Raw genomic sequence first — 25449 nt, 5'->3', positions numbered from 1 at the left:
TCAAGCCGATATCAATGAATTCATGTGCTCTTTATCCTATTCCTCTAAGAGATACCTATAACCCTGCATATACAGTAATCACAAATCAGTGGAAAATGGGAGCCATAAATATGATTTTCACCTATTAAATTTATGCCTGTCACTTTGTTGTTAAAAGCACAGGAACTTCGTGGGGGAGGGAATAAAAATAACCCATGTTAGGACGAGGTTTCTCTAGTTAAGTCATTTGATGCCTTTAATTTTCTATTACCGTATTCTCTCTCTCTCATCCACCCCAAGCGGGTTTCCTATTCGGCGGCATTTCCCTTGTACCTTCGCAACGTTCCAAGCCCCTCCCCCGTCCATCCCAACTAGTTTGGACCTTCCCCACCACCGTAGTGCTCAAAATTTACACTGGTCAGAGGCAGAAAATTTAAATTTGATTCATTGGCCATTTCAGGGAAAGTCAAATTAGGTCTGAAGTTTACTTGAGGCAGAAGATTTTATATGTAAGTAAAGCTGTTGTGTGTAAATATCGTAAAGTTAATTGCTAGGTTTATATTCAGGATGTTCCCTGCGTAAAGCTTTCACTTTTTAGTAGCATCAAAGTAGTAATTCTCCCCTTTATAGTCTTCTATAAATTTAAACTGATTGGGTTACTGCTTGTAATCACTATGGCTTGAAGTATGATCTGATGAAGTTGTTAAGCACGTCAATGATTTCTTATTACCGCGCGGTTTTCTTTTTCTCGTAGTTGAATTGTAACGGTGAGAGACAAGCAATTTTTGATATTTCATTTTAGAGCTATCGAAAACTCCTTGGAATCTTGCTGTCCTCCCCCCCCCCCGGGTGAATTACTACCTTACGGCCTCCTTTTGAGAATCTGTTTGCTTCTAATTGCTCTACCTACAATTTGAATGAGATAGTGTGCTATCTACCAGTAACTATATTATTCCTGAGACTTTGTGCTATAAATGGAGAGTTTTAACATCATATATCAGCCACTTTATATTATTACTATATTTTACATGCGTGACACACTGTCAAGGGGGCATCACACAGATGTTTATATCAAAATAGATATAATCTTTTTAAAAATTTTATTAAAGAAGTTTTTTGCAAAGTAAAAAAATGTAAATTTAAAGAAAAAAGAAAAGTAAAAGAAGAGTGATAAGTCAATAGAAAAGAAATGAAAGAAAAAAGTGAAAAAGAAAGATATAAAGAAGTAGCTTCTGATCTTCTTTACAGCAGTTATAAATGCATTTATATTTTATCCTCTCTCTTTAAGGTTACATCATGGCTAAAATAGATAAATTCTTTAGGATAACACAGGATTTCATGGTTTGTGTGCATTTTTACATTTCTCCAGGCAGTAGCTTGCTGTGAGAGGAAGCTGTTTTGCGTACTCATAACAACATAAAGCCTCTCTAGTCCAGTATCTTGTTTCCACAGTAGCAATTATATGATGATGGAAAATCAACAAATATGACAAAAGACAACGGCTTTTGCTTTTGCTTTCCAGAACTGGTTGATATTTAAAGGCATATTCTGGTGCTTCCATTTAATCTACTAAACCCTTCCTGGTAGCATCTAATCGTTTCCATAGACAAAAGCTGATTTTGTAAATTATGTCAAGCCAGGATTTTTTAAAATTATGGCTGTTGGCTTGTGGTTTGCAGGTAATACTAAACTCCATTGGATGAATATATTGTGCTAGGCCAAGAATTAAGTTTGCAGCTTAGTGCAATGTGTAAGAACCCGCTGTGATATTTGCCCCAGGCAGTCAAGTCACCCCATGATCTATCTTGCCCACCAAAGTTGCCACTCATTGTTTCTTACAGTGTCAGAGCGCCAGGTATTAGGCTTTCCTCACAGATTCTCACTTCAGGTATATCCAGTTTATAATTTAAATTACAAGGTTATAAGTTTATAAGACAGCTAGTGGGGTATGATGCTTAAGGTATCAGACTAGGAACAGGGAGGCTCAGGTTCTGGACCACCCTCAGCCACAAAAGCTCATTGGGTGACAGTCACTGTCTCTCAGCTCAACCTATCTCACAGAGTTGTTGTTGTCGGGAAAAAGAAAAGGAGGGGGCACAATGTATGCCACCTTGAGCTCCTGTACATAAAAGATAAGATATAAATATAAAATAAATCAATAAATATCCCCCCAGAGAAGCATTGCATTTAGGGGGTAGTAACCCTCTGCCTCAGAGTGGTATTTTTCTGTCATAAGACTACATAGCAGAGGACTGGAACTGTCATCCTAGTAATGGGATGCTGCTACCTCTTCCTTGAAGGCCTTATCACGATTTCTGCTTCTCTTTATTGCTTTAGCCTGAAGGAACTCAACTTGTTACCTCAGATCCAGGGGTTCCATATAGCTGGAACTGCTGCCCAGCAGGCAGGAAGATGTATACGTGATCTGTGCAAAACACTGCTTTGCCCCTATGGTTTTTTTTTCATTCTTTTCTGTTTTCAGGATCTTTTTATTAAATTGGTGTGTTTACTTAGAAAAACAGGATTAGTAAAATCAAAAAGATGGGAGGGTTGCCTGCCCTAGCCTCTCACTCTGTTAAACTTGCACAGGCAGTTAACTTCTACATTCATTATTAGTGTTTTCGAAGTTTTGTTGCATTGTTCATGGAAGCCCTAGAGGTTTTTTATCTTGGTACCTTCCCATCAGATTCTCTTGCTTGGTTTAAAACGGTGTTAATTTGTGTGTTTTTAAAAATGTTTTAAATATTATTAAAGCATCAGTCTATCTCAGTTCTAAATACTAAAGCTTAACTCTAGAATCAGTAATTAAAATAATACAAGAGTGTGTCAAATAAGAAAACAAATGGCATTCTGGGAAAGCCTCAGTTTCTTGAATGCTATCATGACCTTGTATTGTACTTCTACTTGCATTTTAGTCTCCTGTTTTTTGTTTTGTTTTGTTTTTTTCTGGAGAATATCCTGGTCTGGCTCATCCTCTTCTGCTAAAATGACTGATGGGGAACTTTGTCTCTGCCAAAGCTTTGGTGAGTGAATGCATCCATTATCTTAGGTGGGGCATAGTTCCCTAGCCAAATGGAAATTGATAATCTGCTATTGATAAATTGGCAGTAATTTCCTTGGATTCCAAAATGCACTAAATGCACTAATATACTGTAAACTAATTTATAACATGGACAAGAAATTAATGGAATTAGAGCTCCAGTAGTTTTACAGGGGCCTAAGCACAACTAAAGCCACAAATCTATACACATTTAAGTGGAACTAAGTATTGAACACACTGGGGCTTGCTTTGGTGTAGAAATTGCATTGTAATTTTGTCTGGATCCAACTGTAAAAATCAAGTCACTGATCATGTACAAAAAATCATTCAGCAATTATCTATAGCAGGGATATAGCATACAGAGACATAGACTGCAGAAAGAAGAACAATTCAGCAGTGAGATTGTTTAGTTTATGAAATTGTAAAATAGAAAAATTAAGTTGATATTGACACAATAGAAAAATAAAATAAAATCACTTATAAAACTAGTCTGAGATGATATGTAAAGAACAATATCCCATTTAATTTTCAGCTCCACTGGATGGCCATAGCCAGAACAGCCATATCAATTGCTCAAGGAAAGATGTTGAGGCTATGAGTACAGCCAGAAGCCGTCCTTTGTCTGGGAAATCTTTTTTCTTAGATCTCCCAAGTGGCAAGAACTTGGCTTTTCTAGCAGAGAAGGTGAAACGACTTGGAGGAGTGAGTATGATGGGCTGTATCTCTTGGTACTGTAGTCTTTTGGAATGGAAAACTGCCCCCTTGATGTGGCCAGACATAAGGAGAACAACTGCTAGGACTTTTGTTTGAATTAGAGCTAATTTGGCAGAAGCTCAGTTTTATAACTCCGCCAGAGTACCCAGACTTTACCCACGAGTGAATAAATAGCTTGCATATACACAGCTGAAGGTGGGGAAGGTGGATTTCTAGTGGAGAAGGTGTATTCCATGAAGGCATTCGTTCTGGGTTTGTTTGTTTGTTTTTTTCCCCTCTCTCTTTATCAAATTCAGTTCCAGTAACATGATACCCAAAGGCTGGTATATTTCGGTTTCTGTTTGAACCACATTGGTTCAGTTCTGCATAGTCTTTTCACAGTAGGACAGGCTGCCTTTTTATAACAAACACAAGAAGAGCTGGGCTTTTGTTTATCAAGCTATAGTATTGTAGTTTAGGAAGCAGAAAGAGAGATAATTTCACAAGTGTCAGTTGTGTCAATTATTATAACTAGATATTTTCTTTAATATAACAAACTTTGGTTAATTGGCTGTTTTGATTAGAATGTGTAAATGTAAGTTATTACATTTAGGGAGTGTAAGGCACATTCAAGATGGGGAAGCCATGATTTGGATGCAGTCCTTAAATAAGGACTTTGATGTGGTCATTGAGAACAAGCTGGACATCAGCTAGCACTGTGAGACAGATGCTAGAAAGAATAACATAGTTCTGAGCTATATTAGAAGATGCACCATATCAAAGATGTATGGAATCCTTATTCTCCTCTACTTTGCATTGGTGAGGACTGTGTACAGTTCTGGACCTCAGTTTTCCAGAACGATAATTGAGAGCTTAGAAGAAGTCCAGAGGAAGGTGACAGGATGATACAGGGACTTAAATACATACCGTATGAAGACAGGCTGAAGGGGGTTAGGATGTTCAGTCTGGAGAAAAGAAAACTGAAGGGGGACATATTAGTGTTCAGGTACATTAAAGTGCTCCATAGAACTATTTTCCATTACCATAGAAACTAGGGCTAGAAATAATGGGCACAAGGTGCAGCTATCTAGGTTCATTTAAATAGAAGAAGATTGGAACAGTCTACCTATGGTGATCATGGGTTTGCCATCTCTGGAGGTTTTTAAGGAGAGGCAAGACAGTCACCTCTCAAGGACATTTTAACTGTTTTTTCTGCACATTGCAGTGTGTTGGACTAGATTATCCTGTGGCCCCTTCCAACTCCATGATTCTATTTTATGTAAAATGCATGATATGCAATTGCATTGCTATGTGTGGGCAAGTTCAAACAACTTTATTCTTTATTAGTCAGTCACTTAAAATAACTTATACAAGGTCTGGCTCTTTTTATTAACTATTTGATTCACCCCATTTCATCCCATAGACTAAACAGCATTAATGCTCCATTTCTGCTTTCTTTGTTTCCGCCTAGGTTATTGAAAGTTTTCTCAGCAAAGAAGTGACTTGTGTTATCTCTAGCAGCCGAGAAGCTAGACAAGAAAGAAGGCCAGAGAAGCAAACAGCTACTGTGCTGAAAGATGCCCTAGCTGGAACTCAGTCTTTTTCAAGGCTCCCAGAGGATCAGAGAGGCTCCATGCACAAGCCAGTGGACGTGGTAAGAACTTTGGAGTGGAAAAAATGCTTATTCTCCTTTTTGCACACATTTTTAAAAGGAAGAACAAGTTACTGGCATGTTTTTAAAATTAATCTGTTGGTTTGACCCTTGGTTCTTAAACTTGCTTTTTTGTGGGGTGCTAGTGAACTGGGCATTCCTTATGAGAATTGCTTGACTAGATAGATATCAACCCAAGTAATGCAACTTCTCTTAATTGTTCTGCAATCCTGATTAAGTCTTCTAGGTATCTTTGAAACTTGAACGTTCCAAAATACATTTATTTATTTATTAATCAAATGTATACGGGCGCCCATCTTGCAAAAAGTGACTCTGGGCGGCATACAACAGTCCAATGAAACAATAAATACAGTAATTATTAAAAACATTAAAAACTATAAAAACAAACTAAAACAGTAAAGGAAACTAATAGCTGAAGGGATGTTAATAATAGAGCCACCTCATTAGTTCATATAATCTTCATATCTGTGCCAAGGAGTATTCTCCAGTGCTCTTTAAAACTTGGCAAAAATGTGTACATTCTACACATTCCATTCAGACCCTACACTAATTTGGGAAAAAATATATTTACTCAACCAGATAGCAGGAAAGAAATGAAGAAGTTTCGGATAAGACCTGGTGAGCATGAAAAGACAATGAATGTAGGCCCACTGCAAGGGTCAGCAAAGCCTGATTTTTCCATCCCTACCCTTGATAACACTTCTGCTGTACTCCACAAAACTATTTTGCAGACCCTGGTCAGTCGTGGGAAGAAGCTCTTACATAAAGCTATTGGCAGTCAGGTAAGCAGTGTGGCTGTTAGCTTTTCTTTCACTGGGATGTCTACATCTGTGAATGAAGCATAAGTATGGACAAAGTTGGAGTTGAAACATTACCCCAAAATCATTGGCTCCAGCCCATCTCACAAGGCAGGGCCTCCCATCTAATGCAGAATGTAGATTTACTGTATAGATGGCCCTGAGCAGAATGGTTCCAAGTGACTCAAGCAACTCAGCCAAAATGATTTACTGCAGAAATTATGGAGAATTCCCAGGATTCTGTCCAAAGGTATTTGGATAAGTATGGATTTGTATGTCAACCAAACGTCCATTGCTAGTAGTGGGTTGTCCAATACTCCATGGAAAGGTGGCATGAGGGCTTCCTGAGAGTTCTCTCTCAAAACCACTCAATAATGATTTTTTTTTTTTTTTTGGAAAAGTATTCTCTATTTTTGTGAGATATTTCACCAAATCCAAATGATCATCTCTCTTTCAGGACAACATAAGTGGCAGCAATATCCTTGTCAGTGCACGATCCTGGGGCATTCAGATTATGCACACAGATGGTATCCTTTTTCTCATGAGAACAGTAGGAGCAGATGAAATTGCAAGTTGAAAAACAACCCATTCTAGCTTGACAGTGAAGGCATTCATAACTCTCCTAAAAGTTTTACCTATGTTGTCTCCCATTCCACCCCAGATATAATACCATCTTCTGAGTTTTGGGGCAGTTGCTACTTTTCTTACATTCAGTTTATCTTTAATTATATATAAGTCCCGTTCCACTCCCCGGCCATTTATATAATTATACAGATTGTTGGTATTGAACCTTTGATGCTGCCTCCTTTAAAGTTCTAGTTCCCAGGATATCATTAAAACATACCAGCTAGTTTAAAATAGTTTTACCTTTCAGTCTTATTGCTTGCTAAAAAAACAAAGAGGAATAATTACTGCTGTTGTTGGCATATGCAGTCTGTGTACTTTCTTCTTCTACCTCAATTTAAATTTATGTTAATATTAATCTGCCATACATTATGAATCTTAGAATGACCTTACTGATTTCTCTCTTAATATTTTTTTTAATCTGAGAGGTTAGTTTTGTGAAAAAAGGGACTTGTCTGAGATTGACAAATGAGTTTTGTGACTAAGCAGAAATAGAAACCTGCATGGCTCATTTAATACATAACATAATTTTGAATGTATTGAGGAAGAGAACAATAGATAGTCAATAGGATCATCTGTATAGTGTAGCACCATTGTTTTATTCTAGACACTGAGATCTCTACATTGTGTTCAGTACTAAACTGTTGATTTAACTACTAACCAAACTGCAATGCTAGTAGTTATTTCCTATTTCATGGAAAATTACTGGTTGGATTTACATACTGATTAAATCATGGCTTGATTTTGTCACGGGTAGTTGAACAACCCACAGTGACTTGCTTCACACGTAGCATGCTAAGCCCAGATGAAGCACACTACCTTGTGATTTAATGTGTTTGAGAATTTGGCCAGTAGCTGCCATCTCTTACTATATGCAAACTTCCCTGCCTAGTCAGTGATAAGGCTTTATATATTCCAACATCTGGAAAACCATAGGTTACCCATCTCTCAGGTGTTTTCTCACATGCAGCTGCTAGTTTTGGTCCTGATTCTAAGCAGCATTTTTCTGCTGCTGAGCAGCACCCCAATAGTTTTCTTTGAGCCACCCAGTATTCCTTCCAGCTAGCTAATGGGGAATGAGAAATGGCAGCTAACCTTGGCCTCTTTTTTTTCACCAATAAAACAACCATCAGCTGCTATATGGGAAATCAGCAGAGTGCCCTTTGGAATAGATGGGAAGATGATGGTAAGGCACCATGTTGCCTTGCCTACAGTAAATAGGAAGACAGTGATTGGAGATGAAAGTGTCTACCTTTGAGGAACTACCTGCCTTGCAGGTCCAGAGGAAACCCTGCAGAACTATATTTCAGTGTTCTTTCTAGAGCAGGAATCTAGTCAATAAGTTTTTGCGGTGAAAAGTTCAGCTTCTTGAGATCCATAAAAATCCCGCAATGTCATTGAGGCATAAAGAAAATTGGTGCTGCTTGAGAAAAGGACCTCAGTTGAAATGGTTGTGGCTTAATTAAGTCCTGGAAAGCCATTGCCATCTAGAATAAACGGCACTGGATTAGATGATCAGTCTGATCTTGTACAAAGTCCCTCTTACATATAGCATTTGTCTTTAGTTACAAATCAGTATTTTTTAACTGATAGAATCTGAAAAGCTTAGGAACTGTAAGAATTTCAAAATGGACAATGACTTAAAGTGGGAGCTGAGGGTTTTGCCTTTTGAATTGAAATGGAACATCTATGTGTAGGGAAGAAAGAAATAACACTTATTATGGACTGATCTTTACCTGATTAGGTTCTATATAGGGTCATGCATGGATGGGGAAACCTATTTATTTCCAACTTTTAGTATTCCAGTTTCTTATAATTAGGAGTGGTTTTGGTGGGGTGTGTTGTCAAGAAGTTGCTAATCGCCATAGGACTGTTTGACTTCTTTTTCCTATGCCTCTATAGCTGGAGTATTGGGTCATTGTAATTTATTGACTTGCCTTGCATTTGAATTGAGATCATTCTGTCATTTTGGGGGTTGTATCTGAGCATTGACTTAAGAACCTTTTTGGTAATAAAGATGGCTACTCCATTTCTTTTAATATTCTTCTCCACAGTAAAATACGTGATGTTCCTCTGGTGTGATATGACTCAGTTTAGTCCACTTCAGTTCACCAATTCCCTGTGTGTTCAGTCTTCAGCTCTGAAACATCTAGTTTGCCTTGGTTCATAGTTCTGAGATTCCACATACCAATGATATAGAAATCTTTACAGCATCTAACTTTTCTTTTGCTTCTGGGATCATTAGCAGTGGAGGTCCTTTCAGCTTTAATCCAACCACATCATAAGTACCAGTGTTTCTTGTAACTCTTCTCAGCTTGTTGACTACTTTCCAATCGGGAGCTCATCTTCCAATATCTTATTGATATTTCTGGTATGAATTGTTCTGGTATGAATGTCCTTTTGGTTTTCTTGGCAGAGTACTTGAGTATGTTGCCATTTCCTTCTGTAGTAGATAATATTTAGTTTGATCCCTCTTCTGTGTCCTGCCCATCATAGCCTGCTCACCTCCTAAGCCATGTGCTGCCTTCTGTTGAGGCAGAGGCCGGCATTGGTAAGAGTTGTAAATAAATCCCAATTACCACCTCCATTATAAGTGCAGTGTGCTTGCTAATTGAGCTTGCTTGCATACGTAGCCAACAAGCAGAGTGCTAGCTGGTTAGGGCCCTCAAAGTCCTTGCCTTGTTTTGGATGTGTTTCAGGGTTTGGGTAGTTCAGATAATGTTTTCTTGAGGAAATGTTACTGCCTTTAAGAAAAAAACCTAGTGGGTTCCCAGATGCTTTTGTCTGTTAAATTTCAAGCATACATCCGATAATCCTGTGTTATTATCAGGTTGTATCTGATGTTCCACTTTTATCTTAAGACAGTAGAATTACTTCTTAATTTCAGGCAGTCTCAGAGGACTTTTTAAATTTAATTTGGTTCCAAATCTGGTTTCTGATATGAAATGAAAACAGTATTTTTCTCCTAATTAATGCCTTATACTGAGGAAACATTCTGGATCACATTGCAAGAATGGGCTTTAGAGACAATTATATCATTGTGGCTCCATTCCAGCCTTCCCCAGTTTGGTGCCATTTTTATATCCCAGGACTACAATCTCCAGAACTCTCAGCCAGAAAAGTTGTATGGGAATTTTGGGGGTTGTAGCACAGCACATCTGGTGTCTACCAGGTTGAGGAAGATTAACTAGTCTTTCCTAGAAAGATGAATCCAATTGGTGGTATTGTTGGGGTGGGGGAGGGGTTTGTTCCTCATGTATTTTAATCTCTACATAAAACTCCAGAGTCTTGTGGTAGCTAATAATAATGATTGTGATTGTGAAAGAATTCATGTGGTTTGAATGAGCATAGCCCCAGTATGAAGATAATGTACTAACTCTTTCACTCATTTCTCTATGTGAATCCTGGATATTGCTGTGGAATTGCTGAGTGGGCACTTGGAGGCAGTTTTTAATGAATGAGGGTAGACTTAAAAGTTAATCCAAACAAAATAGGGAGTAGCTAGGAATGATTTTATCAGCTTAGCAACAGGCCTTACTTCAGTTAGGCTCTGATTACACGCAGACTCAACTACTATATTGCAGTATTCCATCTACAGCCTTTGAAGACAATTTGTAAACCTCAGTTGGTGTGATATGCCAAGGCCTGGATGTGTTCAGAGTATATTATTCCAATTTAATATCAGAAGCACCAGTTCCTGATTTGTTTCTGGAATCAATTGAAAGTGGCAGTATTGATTTTAAATTTTAGGATTAAGTCACCTAAAGGCCACTTTTGTCTTTATGAATGGTCTGAGAGTCACCAGCAGAAGGCCCATCATCAAGTTCACTTAAAGTGACAGAGCCTCTCCAGGAATGGGCCAGATTTATGGAACTCTCTCATGAAGGAAATATATTTGGCTCCCTCAATGCTTGTTTTAATTAGACTTCAAAATATGTTTTATTCCAAGCAATATATTATTAACATTATGTGTTGGGTTTTCAATGTCATAAAAAACCTCTTGTTATTGGTCCGATTATTTAAAATCCCTTGATTTCAATCAAGGCAGCACCTAGCCAATCTTAGATGATCTTGAAAAAGATAAGCAGAGTACCATTGACCCAGTTAGTACTTGCACAGGAATCCCAGGTGTAGAAGCTAAACTGGAAAGTTGACAAAATATCTCAGAAGCAGCGAGGGGCAAATCACTTCTATATTGTTGCCACGAAAATTATGTGGGTTTGTCCATGAAGTCACTGGGAATGAAGCTTAACTTAATAGAGTTATAAAGCTATTAAAGTTTTATTAAGAATAAAGCTTTAACTTAAAGGGAGACTTTATGCCAGTGTTTCTAAACCCTGGCAATTTGAAGACGTGTGAGCTTCAACTCCCAGAATTCCCAACCCAGCATGCTGACTGGGGAATTCTGGGAGTTGAAGTCCACATAACTTCAAGCTGCCAAGATTGAGAAACACTGCTTTATGCTATACAATACATACATTTTTCTTCTGTGTGAAAATAATGTAGTATTTAATCTTGCCAGGAGATGGCAGGTCAGAGCAATGGATCAAGTGTTCACCAGTATAGTGGTTGTCTGTCCAGATTCACCTTCATATTTGATTATTGTTGCCAAATGTTTCACTGTCTATAGCTCCTATGCCTTTAGCAGTGTGATATGTAGTCATTATTAGGTGATGGTAATCTCTGTCATGAAAAGCCTACTTTAACTTGGGTGGGGGAGGCTGGTCAGGCTGCTGTTAAAGGCACAAAATATCTCATTTCTGCTCAGCTAGCAAATATAGCCTTACTTGGGCCACAAAACAGATTTTGCAACTAAGCAAATAAAGGGATATCAGAAATATTAAGTTTTCTGTGATGGACATGAGAGAGGGCATACTATACTTGTCTGTAGGTAAAATGCACTATGCTGTTTGTTTTCTTTTTTTAAAAAAATAGTATTTGCTAATGTCCTGCAAGATGACTGTGTTCAGTGATATATTTGTAGATATTTTTTCCCCTTGCATCTGTGCTACTTTAGTGGGTATAATTATAATGTCCATGTTAGATCTAAGCATCAACAAAGAGGAGTGCGGATATACAAAACTCTGTAAGATAAAGTCATAATCCTGTATTGTTCATATAGACCAGCTGGGGAATTCTGGGAGTTGATGTCTATGCATCTTAAAGCTGTCAAGGTTGAGAAACAGTGATATAGACCAACAGTCTTGGGGCCATACTATTCTTCAGATCGGGAGCCTGAGCTTCTTCATTTCTTATTTTAATCTCTCTTTCAATTATATAATTTTGGTTACTTTTCTGTGCAATATAATTTCCTCTTTATTCCCCTCTTAACTAACATCTGATCTATTTCAGCTTTCCCAAACCTGGTGCTTCCCAGATGTGTTACATTTTGATCTCTTTATTTTCCAGCCAAAGTAGCAGCATGTGGTAATTATTAATATCTGCAGATAAAGCTAAACGATATAGCACAGTGGTTGTTTGAAAAGTTGATAATCTGTCATAGATCTAAATTGTGGTTAAACTTTGTCTCGGTTCTTCCCTTTCCTTACAAGGAGGAGGAATTAAGTAGAAATGTTGTTTTGCCTTGTTTCCCTCAACTATCTTTGGAAAAATTGTGATACTGGCCCCTTAATGCTCTTCAAGAAATGTTGTCCTACATAGAAAGGTTATCCAAGAAGCAGCCTCTGCAAAGAAAGGTAATGTTGGAAGGGCTGTTCTGATTATAGGATTGGGACTCATGCAGTACAACATGGAGGTTGGAAAAATACCTTTTTTAAAGGTACAAATGCCCTTTTCATGCAATAAGGGAGACATGAAATAGACCAATGTTTCACAACCTTGGCAACTTTAAGATGTATGGACTTCAACTCCCTGAATTCTCCAGCCAGCCAGCCATCTTAAAGTTGCCAAGGTTGAGAAATACTAATATAAACCATTCTTTCTTGTGCATGATAGACACATGCATCAGACAAATGTCTACCAGAGTTGAACATGGTTAAAATTATTGTGACCCCCATTCACCTCACCTAAATGGCCCCTGTAGTGCTTGCTTGTCACAGATATTGAGGGAGAGGGTTTCATCCTGAAACCAGAGGTTAAAGAAAAGATCCTTGAGTTTCTCTTTCAGCTGTTTGCATAATGTTAAATGATCAAATGGCAGGCAGAATCTCAAAGAAATTTCAAGGTAACATAGGACAGCTGACGGAAGTTAGACTTGGTCTGAGGAGAGCAAAGTCCAAGGACTACTCCTTCCATGGCCTCAGAGACATAGGAGCATAAACCACAGTTCAGAGATACCTGGTGACCTGACTGACTATAAAGACAGGAGCCCAGTCAGTCCCTGTTCAGTTGCCTATGATCTATGTAACAGACCACCTTGCTTCTGAAGATGCCACAGCCACAGTTGCTGATGAAACGTCAGGAAATCTGTTGTCTAGACCATGGTCACTAAGTCCTGAAGCCCAATGCCGCCCAACAGATACCATCTGTGAAAACCTACACCAGTACTATCTTTGCTTTCTTTTCCTGTTGTCTACCACATGAGCTCTCTGTATCCAGACCTACCCCAGGAATAGAAGAAAAAGAACTAGAGGAAATCACAAAATATAAAGACCTGCAAATAGAAGTAGAATGACTATGGCAAAAGAAAGCAAAGATAGTACCAGTAGTTATAGGCGCCTTAGGTGCAATCCTGAAACATCTGGAGCATCATTTGAACACCATCGGCATTGACAAAAATCACCATCAGTCCATTGCAAAAGGCAGCTTTACTTGGAACAGCTTACATCCTGCGACGATACTTTTAACTCCATCAAACAACATCTGCCTATCCCAGGTCCTTGCGAAAGGCTCGATAGGTGGATAAAAATGCCAAATCCAGTCTAAACATCTGGCTGTGTGACCAAAAATAATTTATTAAATTGTATGCCACCTGACTCTCAATAACTCTGGATGGCTCACAATAATCAAATATGCATATTTTATGTATGGTTTGCATTTTTTTAAATGCTAGCTGCAGGTTTAGAATCCTGCCCTATCTTAGTATTGTTTTCTTGGTTTAGGAGAAAGTACTTGCTTCTGGATTCCAACTTTCAAAAAGTGAGTAGAGAAAGTTTTGTTTGTTTAGAGATGCTAGATACATAAATCTGGTTTGTCACCTTTTGCTTACAACCTGGCAGAGATTCTGAGTTTACACTGTGGCTTGATTGCACATCTTGATATACCTTGTGGACTCTGTGCTTAAATGAGAAAAGTGAGAGGAGGCCTCAGAAGGAAGCAATTTCATACAAAATCAAGGCTTTCCCCCACTCTCCCAGCAACGTGCTTTCTTCCTGTTTTTGAGATGGGAGGAAAGCACGCTGCTTCAGAAGACCACTGCCTCCAAAATGAGGCCAGCAAAGTTGGTAGCCTCAGATGAGGGTGGGAGGAAACACAGAGGTGAGGGAAGGAGGAAGGGTGAAGAATCATTGACTCCCTAGTTTTTCTCCTCTCCAACAAAGTTTTGTGCCTCCTGGAATAAAAAAAGCCACCTACTTTTTCTCCATATTTGCTGGAAAGGTGAAATACTGTGCCATGTTTTTTTTTTCTCTAGCAAGCCTCCACAGCTGCTGGAAAAGAGAAAAACCAAGCGTGGGGTGGGGGTTGCTGGGAAGAATATCAACCTTAAGAAATACCTTCCAGGAAGTTGATATTCCAAAAAAAAAAGACTGGTTGCCGGGGAGGTTCTGTTCTTTCCAGCACCCAAAACAGAAATGGCTGAGGAGGCACAGAGCCCCATAGCTGATGGGAGCGGCTACTCCAGGAGCAGGCCAGTTGGAACCATAGAGATTGCAAGTCCTCACCAGGCTCCTCCCCTCTGCCAACCAGAATGTTTGTCCAGGCAATCGTATTGCCTTTTCCAATGGAAAACATCACTCCAGCCAGATCATTTTGACAGATCTGGCTTCAGCCTGTCATGGTGGCTGGCTGGTAGTGAAATGGTGACTCTATAGTGACAACATGTCCTGAACAAACAGCAGTTTATCTTCGCACCAGAGCAAGAAAGATGGGTAGATGAGGCTGAAAAGACCAATTCAATTTGGTTATAATAACCAAAAAACTTAGAGAAGATTTGTTTGATCGCTACAAGCAGGAAGAATGATTGCAGAACCTCTTACCAGAATAAATGCAGAATAGATTTACCATAGTTGATTCATGTGGGACTCCATGTTTTCAAGTCCTCTTTTAATGCCAATGAGAATCTGGAATTTTTACTGCCTTTGTTTTCTCTATTGGAAATTTTAGCATTGGCTTTGACAATCTAGCTTCCTCCTTACCATACTTGGCTGTCTCTTCTGGGAAATTTTTTAATGTTTCTTGATATCTGAATCTGCTGATGGATTTTCATTCTATGGCCAACAAAGCCCAGGCCCATCTCCTGTTCTCTGGAGATGTGCTATCGTGGCTGCCAGCCCTGGACAGTGTCCCACTCACTAACAATGCTGTATTGGCTTAGTGTTGGCACTGTGCCTGCTCATGAGGCAGACTGTTGTTTTAATATAATAATCGTCTTGTTGCACAATGTTTAAGTAACAGTCACCTGCACTAGCTTGCTCAGCTGTTTCTTCCAGAGTTGGCTGCTTTAACAGTAATTCCCCTAGCCCCAGTCTGAGACAGCCCAGTATTTAACTTTAAAGAGAAGTGCTAGAGTTCAGATTTTATGGTTTCCTTTAATCTTTCTTCTAATCCAAAACTGGACATTTATATCTATGTTGTTTCTGATATTTTGATAGCTGTCAAAAGTTGTTTTTCCCTTTTCACTCTCCATGTTTTGTTTCTTTCAGTGAGGCTGAAACCACCATTTGTGAAAATTGAAGACCATAGCAGGTAAGGGGAGTATAGTAGAGTCTCATCTTCTGGCTTTTTAATGTTGAATACACAAGACTTTGGGCCACCCTAACACGCAAGTTCTTCCACTTTTAGGGAATGCATGGATTGCAGGTAGAGTGCCCTATGATCCAAGAGCAGTCTAAGATTTCCCATCTGACCTCTTGAGGCTTGGAAGAGGCCTCTTGCTCCTCTCTGAAACCTCATTTCTCAGAACTAATGCCTACCCCTTTTTCTCCAAGCCTAGAAGGGCACAAAGCAAAATGGTTATGAGGGGTGGAGTTTTTTTCCTGTGATGGGGGTGGGGAAGGGTTCTTTCCAGGTCTCAGCAGGCTGGATGTGGGGTGGTTAATGGGCCACATCTGGCTCACAGGCTGAAGTTCTCCACTCCTTTCATCTCTTATTTTGAGATAATTATGGTTATCTCCTCCTGTGATTAAAAGCATAGTTCTCTTTAATGACAATCATTCTGGCACTACAATTGGTTTTGGAGCTTTTATTTATTGACAAGTTATAGAAATTTTCACCCTGCTTCTTGTTTTGTCTAATGGGTCCTTCAGATATTTGAAGGTGTGGGAATCTTGTGGAATATTTTTTTAAAGTAACCTTAAGAGTTGGGGCAGACACCTATGAAGAACCTTAAGTGCCAAAAACTGCCCCTTGAGACAGATAAGGAATCACTGAGTTGATGAAGCTTCAGTGTAACATGATCATAAAAACCCATCCCTGTTACCTGTAGTAATTCTGCTGCTATATTTTTATTTAACCACAGTTTTTGATATTTTATTGAAGGCAGTCCTGCATATAATGCATTATGTACAGCAATTTGAACTAGAGATTCCTGGAGTTTGGATAACTAATCCTAACATGTATTTCCAGAAATATGGTCATAACTGATGGCCAGCCAAAACAGAGCAGTCATAGTCATTTGGACAGATAAACCACACTTCTAAAGAATCTTCAACTTGACTAGAGTGAGTCCCAGTCATTTTGACTTCATCCAGCTCATTCATGTAGCCAGAAACCAATTTAGCCCTTCACTGTCTCACCTAAATTAGCTGAAAAGCAAATTCGAGTTGGCTGTGCCCTGGATATTGATGATTCCTCACTCTAGTTGATCTCACTAACTGGTTTGTATAAATCTTGTATACATTTTCATAGAGCATGGGTGACAAAGGTGAGCCTATAATATAAATAATAGGGCTTCAAACAGCGATTTCTTAGTCTACCTTCTGGAATTACCATCCAAATAAGAATGTAAAAATTATTACATAGAATGTTTAATTTGTAGCTTAGATAGCTCGTGCAGAAGAATACCATTTTCAGTGTTTTTTGTTGTTTATAAATTTATTTTAAAACAAGGATAAAATAAATGACTACACCTTTACAGGGTATTGTAAGCCACTAAGGCATTCAAAAATTTTAACATGATAGTGCATTTCCTGACTATCCTCTGGTACTTTTCACCATCCCATTTTTCCAACTGGAAGTCCTGTATTCTGGCTGGGAGTTGAAGTCCAACACATATGGAAATTACTATTGTTGGGGAAAATTGTCTCTTCAAAGGCTGCTGCTATTTATCTCCCCAAGATTGAACCATTTTTCTCATCTTTATCTAGGCAACTCCGACCATTTTTTAAACTGTTCAAGAATTTTCCTCAGTTATATTTCCTAGGATCGAGAAGGTGTAGCCCATTTGAACCCAGCTCAAAGTAAGTATACTTGTGGGAATTGGGGAAGGCAATGAAGCTGTTTAGGAAAGATTTGGCAGTAGACACAACCCAAACTTCATGTGTAGTTACAGAAACTAGGCTGGCAAGGAATTCTACCTCTAGCAGTGTTTTTTCTCACTATGTGCTCAAAGGGAAAAATTTAGAAACTCTGATAGGTGGCGGGGCTCCCTATCTTCATATTCAGAAGGCAGCTTTGGACCTAGGTGAGGTCCAAAGGTTGTGCACAGAAAAAAGAAAATGTGAGGTTGGGTCGTAAGTTGTAATGAATGAAAGTAAAGTAGAGACTTGGATTTATGTGATGGGGAATGGAAGTTCTTCATGTATCCCTTCCCATCATTTTTCTGCAGAGAACCCAAAACCAGAGAGTCACCCAATGAACCACAAACTCTCTCTGTCTGCTCTGTCATGCCCAAAACACAGAAGGGCTACTGTGAGTGTTGTGAAGAAGCCTTCACAGAGTTACAGATGGTAAGAAAGCACCCCATCACCTTTGACTGCCTTAGAAATATCTAGGCTTTGTTGAGATGCCCATTTATGACAGCATCTGCCATTCCTGAACCAGGTACATAAAAGCTGAGTTGCACGTAGTTAAAGCTGTTGCTGCTAACATCTATTACAACTGATACACAGCAATATCTTACAAATATCTTATGCATAGAATTGCATTACAGTATATCATGAAAGCAGTCAGATGCAGTACGGGTGGTTTTCGACTTACAACCATTTGTTCAGTGACAGTTCAAAGGTATGACGGCACTGAATGAAGGGACTTACAACCCTTGCCCAAAGTTGTGGCCATTGTAGCTTCCACACGGTCACATTTAGTTAAACATTTGGGCACTTGGCAGCCTGCCCATACTTACGACTGCAGGGGCGCTTCAACTCTCCCCACCCGCCTGTCTGCCCCCCATCTATTCTCTTTTGGCTACTCTGCACTCTGCCTTGCAGGGCAGCAAGCAGCCCCAGAACTGTGCAGCCTCTGGGGCTGCAAGAAGCCCCTGAGCCGCAGCATAGCACAAAGCGGCAGCCATCCCAGCCAAGCCATGTGAAGCCACCCGAAGCTGCTCCAGGAAGCATGTTTGCCCAGCTCCCATCTCTCCCAGCTCTCTGCATGTGTCTTGCTTTAAGACCCCATCGCTTAGCGACAGAAATTCCAGTTCCAATTATGGTTGTAAGTCAAGGACTACTTATAGCTGAAATAAAACACTGGATAAAAATTATTCTCTTTCCTAACCAAGCTTTCAACTAATTGGTGAAAAGCCATCAAAGAGGTGGCAGCAGAGCCTCCTGAGGCAGGAAACTCCATCATTTAGGTGTGGCCACCAAGAAGGATCTTTCTCTTGTCCTCATCAACTGTCCCTCCAGTACAATTGGAATATAAAGAAGGGCCTCTCAATCAGTCTTAGGGTGCAGGCAGGCTGATAGAGTAAAAGGTGTACTGTATGTTCTATGTTTTTCTTGTGCTGTCATACAAACTTAATATACGCAGCTCTGCATGCTCCCTCACTTAATAGTGTAGGCTTAACTGAGGTAGAACTATACTGAGTGCTGGTGGGAGCCTATCTCTGAGTATCTCTCCAGAAATTGCAGAATCTGGTAGTTTCTTTGGGATTTTGTGGCTTTACATTCCTCAAGCAGAATGAGCTGCTGGACCTCCTGGTAACAGAATGAAACCTGAAAACCAGACCCATTTTTACATATTGTCCTGAATAAATGCCATTGGGTACTTTAAACCTAATTCTACTTTTGATTCAGCTCTTGCCTTATTTTCTGTAGCCTGTTCAACTGCTTTGCTTTGTCGGTTACGTTCCAGAGCTCATGTCATTCTACCTGCCAGTTCACAGGAGAATTTTCCTTCCTTTGCCTGGGTGATAGATTGAACAGGATGGAGCAAGGTTTTTTTCCCCACACTTTGGTTTAATATTCTTGTTTTCTTTCCTGTCTTCAAATTTCTCTCATTGCGTTATACCCTCTGATGGCACTGTCTTGTCTTCACAGCATCTTCAAAGCTCGCAACATCAAGAATTTGTGCTGGATCCGTCCCATTATGCTTTATTAGACAGCATCATCTCCCAATTCAGCAATGACTTTGTGGCCTCCTGCACTCCACTGCTGAGGTATGATCCACAGGTAGAGGAGAAGAGCATCTAATTCTGTTTCAAAGAATGAGAATTCCTGACTCCCATTTGTTTACTGGAGATTTTTTTTCTGCCTGCTTTCCTCAGATTTTTTGCTGAAACCAGCAAAACTTTTAGGCAGAAGAGAGAGACAGACAAGAGTGGATCTCTAGCAAGAAATTATGTCAAGTCAATGCAATGATTATTACTTGATGTTTTTAAAGTAGAAGCCCACTTAAAAAAAATCCCCCTCTCCATTTTTATAAGCCTTCAAAAGGCCTTTAAAACTTGTCCAGAAAGAGGAAGGGAAGAGTTTAACAAATTTCAATTTCCTAATTGTAGGGCCATCTCTGAGTAGGCCCTGTTTCTTACCAATTGAATATTAGTTGAGTTGAGAGCAGGCATGCAGTGCCATCTTGAGGTATAGGGAGTAAAGAGATTAATTTCAGCTTGGAAAACCCTGATGTTAAGAATGGCTATTCATTCTTAAGAAGGGAAGAAAGTCATACTTTCACACTTCAAAAAACCCATACAAAGGATATACTGCTTTGCCAATAGGTGACTGAGTTTCTGCGTAAATTGTTTTTGTTTGGGTGAGGAACAATAAGAGACTAAACCTCCATATTCAGATGTAGGGGAATACAACTATAAGATGTTGGAATTATTAAGAAGCTTTTGCTAGATGTTTGTTAGAGACGAGACAGAACATTTTGCTACCTGAGGCAAAAAACAAGAACCATACATACATGCTTCATGTATGGAAGATGCCTGCCTAAGCAGAAGAATCTTATTCAGTCCAGGTGTTGAGACGGCATCCTCCATTATATTTCAAGAGGGAGGCTCAGAACTGGTAGCATAACATATGTAGCGCTATTCTGCAGCAGAGAACAACTGGAAAGCTCATGAGAAATTATTGAGAAGCTACTTGTAGTTCTTCCCCCCAAGCATCTGTTTTCTAAGGTAGGCACTCAGCCTAAGGTCGGTCTATTTGTGTTTGCAAGATGCCCACACAATAAAGTGTATTAGTACTTAAATCCTGTGTACTTATGTGAAGTAAGCTTTTCTATATATAATCAGATATATATGTTAGTAAACACAATGAAGATTGTATGGAAAGAGTTGTAAAACAGGACTAGAGGAGTATGATTGATTGATTGATTGATTGATTGATTGATTGATTGATTGATTGATTGATTGATTGATTATGTGGTATCAAGTTGTTTTTGACTCCTAGTGACCACATAGATAGATTTTCTCCATGATAATGCCTAGCTGAAACCCAGTGGGAAGAAGGTCTTGCTGATATGTGTAGTAGCTAAGTGCTATTTTTGTTACAGTGCAACACACTTCGATAGCTGAAAGCACTATATTGATATCTTCCTCTTTTCTTTTCAGCATATGCAATGGTGTTTCTTCTGAATTTGAAATGGAGGCTGCTGGACATGCCAAAGTACCATTTTCAGGTCAGGTAATGGAAAGTCACATGCTTTTTGAGGGCTCAGCAGGTCATCTTGCTAGCTTGGAGGATCCACCATGCTTCCTTAAGGACCAAGATCTCCTTCATCTGACAGTGAAGCCCATGGAGATACCCACTGCATCTGTACCAGTTGCCTTGCAATCTTTATGGTCTGCCTCTGAGACCCATGAAAAAGGCAGAGAGGTTGCAGACAGTTTCTCGAAGACTGTAGCTCCTGTTAAACTCAAATTTGGTGTTGCTCCTCAGGAAGGGAAGCTCCCAACACGATCTGGTATGCTCCCTTGCAAACGCAAGCACCCGTATGGGCAATATGGACAGGTAAAAAAGAAGCGAACATTGACATCAAATAAAAGGCTGTCTGATAAGAAATTGCTCTCTGCAAGCCAACAAGTTGGAACAACAGGACACTCATTTCCTCATCAACTCGATTTGCCTGCAGTTCCATCATACACCCCTGGCTCTTATTGTGTTCCCCCACAAATACTTCAGAAAGTCCTCCACTGTCAGTCTTGCAAGCCTGTTGCTATAGACACAAGCTATCTCAAAAATCCAGTGCAACAGCTAGACCAGAAGGAGGTGTCTGCAACCTCTCCCTGTAAAGAATGGGACATGCACAGTTCTTGCAACTTTTCCAACACTGATAGTACATCGAGCAGCTTATCTGGATTCCATGAGGACAAGCAAGTAGCCCCCAAATTGGTGGGCTCTGTATTTGAGCGCTGTTCACCTTGCATGGATGTATCTGAGCTAGCACAGAATATGTTGCCACAGCAACCAGGCCCAGGGCCCAGCCCCTGCCTACCTCTCCTTTCCTACCCACTGACTAGTATTTCTGCAGAAGCAAAGAGCTCTTCCTCCATGTCTGAATGGGATGGGCCGCTTCTTTGTGTGCTTGCAGGTGCCTCCCACCTCTCTTCTGAGAACCCGATTGATGCTGCACTGCTGGGGACCTGTGTCAGCTTGCAAGATAGTAACTATGAATCCCATCTTTGTTCTGTCCTCTGGCCAACATCTGAGCAGGAACAGCTCAAATGAGCAGAGCAACCAGCTGGAGATAGAAAGGGCTCCCTTTGCTCAAGTTGGGAGTTGCCTGAAAAATGGCCCAAGTTAGACTTTTCTTGTCATCTTCTGGCTGCCTGTTTTCCTGCACATATGTAAAGTTTCCATGTAAGATCCTGAGTTTCTCTACCTCCGTTGCAAGAAGAAGCCATTTGCCATCCTGTGTGGGCTCATTTGAGTGCATGCTGCATTTCTTTAACCCAAAGACCCCAAAATATCTTTGGGTGAGAGAGAGAGAGAGAGAGAGAGAGAGAGAGAGACGACAAGTTTGAGCCTTTTCAGAATTCAAGCAAGAATGTTCATCTATATAGATACCTCTGTTTAAATTGTTACGTCCTAATTGGATGTCCTGATGGGAAAAAGCGGAGTGTAGCCTTATGCATTTATGGAAAAAGAAGCAGTTACAGTAATAATCTTCCTTCTTCTCAGCTTTAAGAAACAGCACTAGGTTAAGGAGGTCAAACCAGCATAAGAGCTTGTGAACAGCAGTAAAGGGATGGTGAGATTCTGAGTGCTCACTTTCACTAATCAACCCGGTTGACGTAGAGCAAGATGATGCTCTCTCCTGTCCCTCTCTGCGACAGCTACGTCTCTGGGCCTTTTAATAGAGGGAAGTGGGAGTAGCAAAGCTGCTGATACATTTTGCAGTGATCTAATCTCAGTTGCCCATCCTTTCCAAGTTCTACAAGCATTTTTGTGTCTGCATATCAATGTGTTTTCTTTAATGACTGATGTTTTTCTTCTTTAGCAGCTTCTTTTAAAAAATAAATATAACTGAACATATTTTCTTATATAAACTTAGTTTATGTATATCACTATAGCTGTGGGGATGGAGAGATGATTAGAATCTTTGTTCTTTTCTACCCTGCTCTGTGTATCTATTGCAGCCAGTCTAAATTACATGAAAAGCAAAATGTGTATGCACAGAAGACTAGTAAAGGTAATTTTACTAATGAAGCACCTAAAATTTCTTAGGGTGCTTTTAAAAATAACAAAAAAACACTTCTTGCAGGACTGTTATTTAAGTCAGTTGTTAATGCTTGAAGAACCCTTTTTCCTTTATTAAGCTTCATATCTTTTTCTTATGAGTGGTATAGAATCATAAGTATACTGGCAGCCTGTATTCTGGAAACCTTCTTTTCTGCTACTGGAGACTCAGTTTGCACTTGCTTCCACACACAGAAGCTTTGGCATGGTAGAGACATTGCTTTTTGATTTACAGCTGTATGAGAAGTTAAAATGGTGATTCCACGTTATATTTCATGATTGGGTGCACGCATCACTCTAAAATGATACTTGGTTAAATGAAAGTGTAGCAAGGTGAATTTCTTGCCTGCGCCCCCTGCCCCCGTGTTTCTTTTGGCTTAATGAGGACACCTCAAACCCATTCTTCTCTTATATGTAAACAGAGAAAGCATATATTTGAGATGCATGTCACTTCTGGTTTAGTATCTGGAAATGTTCAGCAACTTTTACCAGAAGCTTCCATTTATAGCTTCTGTTTCTGATTGCATTCTGAACAGTGCCACTGTAGCATTACCAACTATATCTTTATTCATTTGTGTTCTTCACAGTAAAGACTTTTCTCCCATGAATTTTAATTTTCAAATGGGATTGGTGACATAATAAATAATAAAAATGGCAAGAGTAGTACTATTAATGAATAGAAGCAACTGAAAACTCATTCACTCTTTTCCAAAGACCAGGTATTTACAAGGTAAAAGATAATTAAATCTAGTTTCCAAACTGAAAAGAATTACAGGGAAAAGATTAAAACTAGGAGACCTGAAAATTCTCTATAGCGTCTTCTTGATCCACCTTAAACAGGTTGATACTGCAACATGTATTATAAGTGGAGGAAATTATCCTAAAAGGCTTTTAAAAATGGGATGATAACACAGAAATCATTATAATCTAACAGATGGTCAATGTTTGCATCCTTTACAAAATTTGTGTTAATAAAAGAAGAATTCCAGACTAGTGTAAAAGCAACCATATTGTGGCTTTAACCAGACGTGAGAGAAAAGTCATAGTCCTGTGGGCAGAGGCATACTTGTCTTATTTCCATCAAGTATATCTTTTAATAAAAGCTCAAAGCGATGCCTTAGTTTTTCTATCTAGATAAAGCTTTTGCCTTCACATTCTTGGTCATATGGAGAAAGTGCACACTTTATACAATAAGTGCTAGAGCAAAATAAATCCAGCAATGCTCTACAGTGACCTGGAAAATGGTTGATGCTCCTGTCCTGTTTTACTCATTCATATCCAGATATGACTGATGGACAACACCTAGCTTGATAAAATCTTCAGGCTAGTTTATATTATATGCAGATTATTCAGACTAATCTACTGATTGCAAGAAAAGCTTTGGCTCATTCAGAAGGAACATGAGAACCATGACTTAAATTGTATGACCTCTACTTTAACTAATCATAAAACAATCTACTGTGTTTGGGGACTTAGTATTTTATGATGGAAAAGGCCTGGATGGGGTGGTCATGGAGAGAATTTAGAAAGTATAATAGGAATAATAGGGAAAGTATAATAGGGGTAAAGGTAGGGAGAGATAATTACACAAAAGAACAAATTGCACCAGTTATTTTAGAGCTTGGGCACTATCAAAAGGTTGAAGGACAGACCAGGAACATGCCCTCAGTTTATCTGCCTATATCAGTCCACTACCACACTTACTAAAGTGGGTTTTATAGCTAATGAATTGTATCAGAAAGTACTTAACACTATTTTGTAGTATGCCCTATAATCTCCCCCCATCCCTGCAAAGCACATCACATTCCCAACTTCCAAAATCTTGACCAGGGAAACCACAAGCAGGTGCCCTCCAGAAGATGTACCTTTCAGAGACAGCAAATACAAGTAGTCCTCAGGTTATGACAGCAACTGGAACTGGGATTGCCATCATTAAGTGACGCAGTCGTAAAGTGCGATGTCACACGACTGCATCGCTTAGCAATGGCAATCCCAGTTGCTGTCATAATCCCAAGACGCATGGGTTGTTAAATGGGAAGAGGTAGTCCCAGGTAAGGAGTGCAGGGGTGCCATGGGGGGTGGGGAAGACTGGGGGAGGGACAGGGAGGGCTGGCACAAGCTTGCATGAGGGTTGCAGAAGGCAGAGGAGGGTCTGGGAGGCTGGTGGAAACGGCATGGGTGGGGGAGTGCTGCAGGCGGGAGAAAAAGTGGGAGCAAACTTCCCTGCCAGCTTCCCCACTGAGTTTGGATGTGGGAAGCCGGCAGGAGAGGTTGCAAATGGCGATCATGTGACTGTGGCTTCTTGTGACATAATCACAAGCCAAGCACATGAGCGCCTTGATCATGGTCACATGACTGCGGGGTTGCTGTGACAACCAGAACTTTGAGGACTAGTACATCCATGTT

General features: G+C 39.7%; 1 protein-coding gene across 2 annotated transcripts in view; it reads left to right on the top strand.

Moving 5' to 3' along the window:
* The first annotated feature begins 433 nt into the window (after positions 1-433).
* ADAM11 (ADAM metallopeptidase domain 11) overlaps positions 434-25449 on the top strand; it is a 94136-nt gene continuing 69120 nt past the window's right edge. The window contains exons 1-13 of one of the 2 annotated variants that reach the window (XM_025164531.2): positions 434-488; positions 2932-3002; positions 3552-3721; positions 5184-5366; positions 6116-6166; positions 6639-6708; positions 12449-12501; positions 13867-13903; positions 15628-15670; positions 17290-17382; positions 17751-17871; positions 19402-19520; positions 20916-23635. In XM_025164531.2, coding sequence (XP_025020299.1) covers positions 2966-3002; positions 3552-3721; positions 5184-5366; positions 6116-6166; positions 6639-6708; positions 12449-12501; positions 13867-13903; positions 15628-15670; positions 17290-17382; positions 17751-17871; positions 19402-19520; positions 20916-22032 — 2094 coding nt within the window. In that variant the 5' untranslated portion in view covers positions 434-488; positions 2932-2965 and the 3' untranslated portion in view covers positions 22033-23635. Of the gene's footprint in view, positions 489-2931; positions 3003-3551; positions 3722-5183; positions 5367-6115; positions 6167-6638; positions 6709-12448; positions 12502-13866; positions 13904-15627; positions 15671-17289; positions 17383-17750; positions 17872-19401; positions 19521-20915; positions 23636-25449 lie in introns of those variants that run through there. The other variant, XM_088143340.1, reaches the window with a different exon arrangement.

The sequence above is a fragment of the Python bivittatus genome, unplaced genomic scaffold (genome assembly GCF_059951505.1).
Source record: "Python bivittatus isolate LINGU-HERP-01145 unplaced genomic scaffold, Pbiv_v1 ctg000410_np1212, whole genome shotgun sequence".
Taxonomy (NCBI): domain Eukaryota; kingdom Metazoa; phylum Chordata; class Lepidosauria; order Squamata; family Pythonidae; genus Python; species Python bivittatus.
This window is presented reverse-complemented; position numbering and strand designations above follow the sequence as displayed.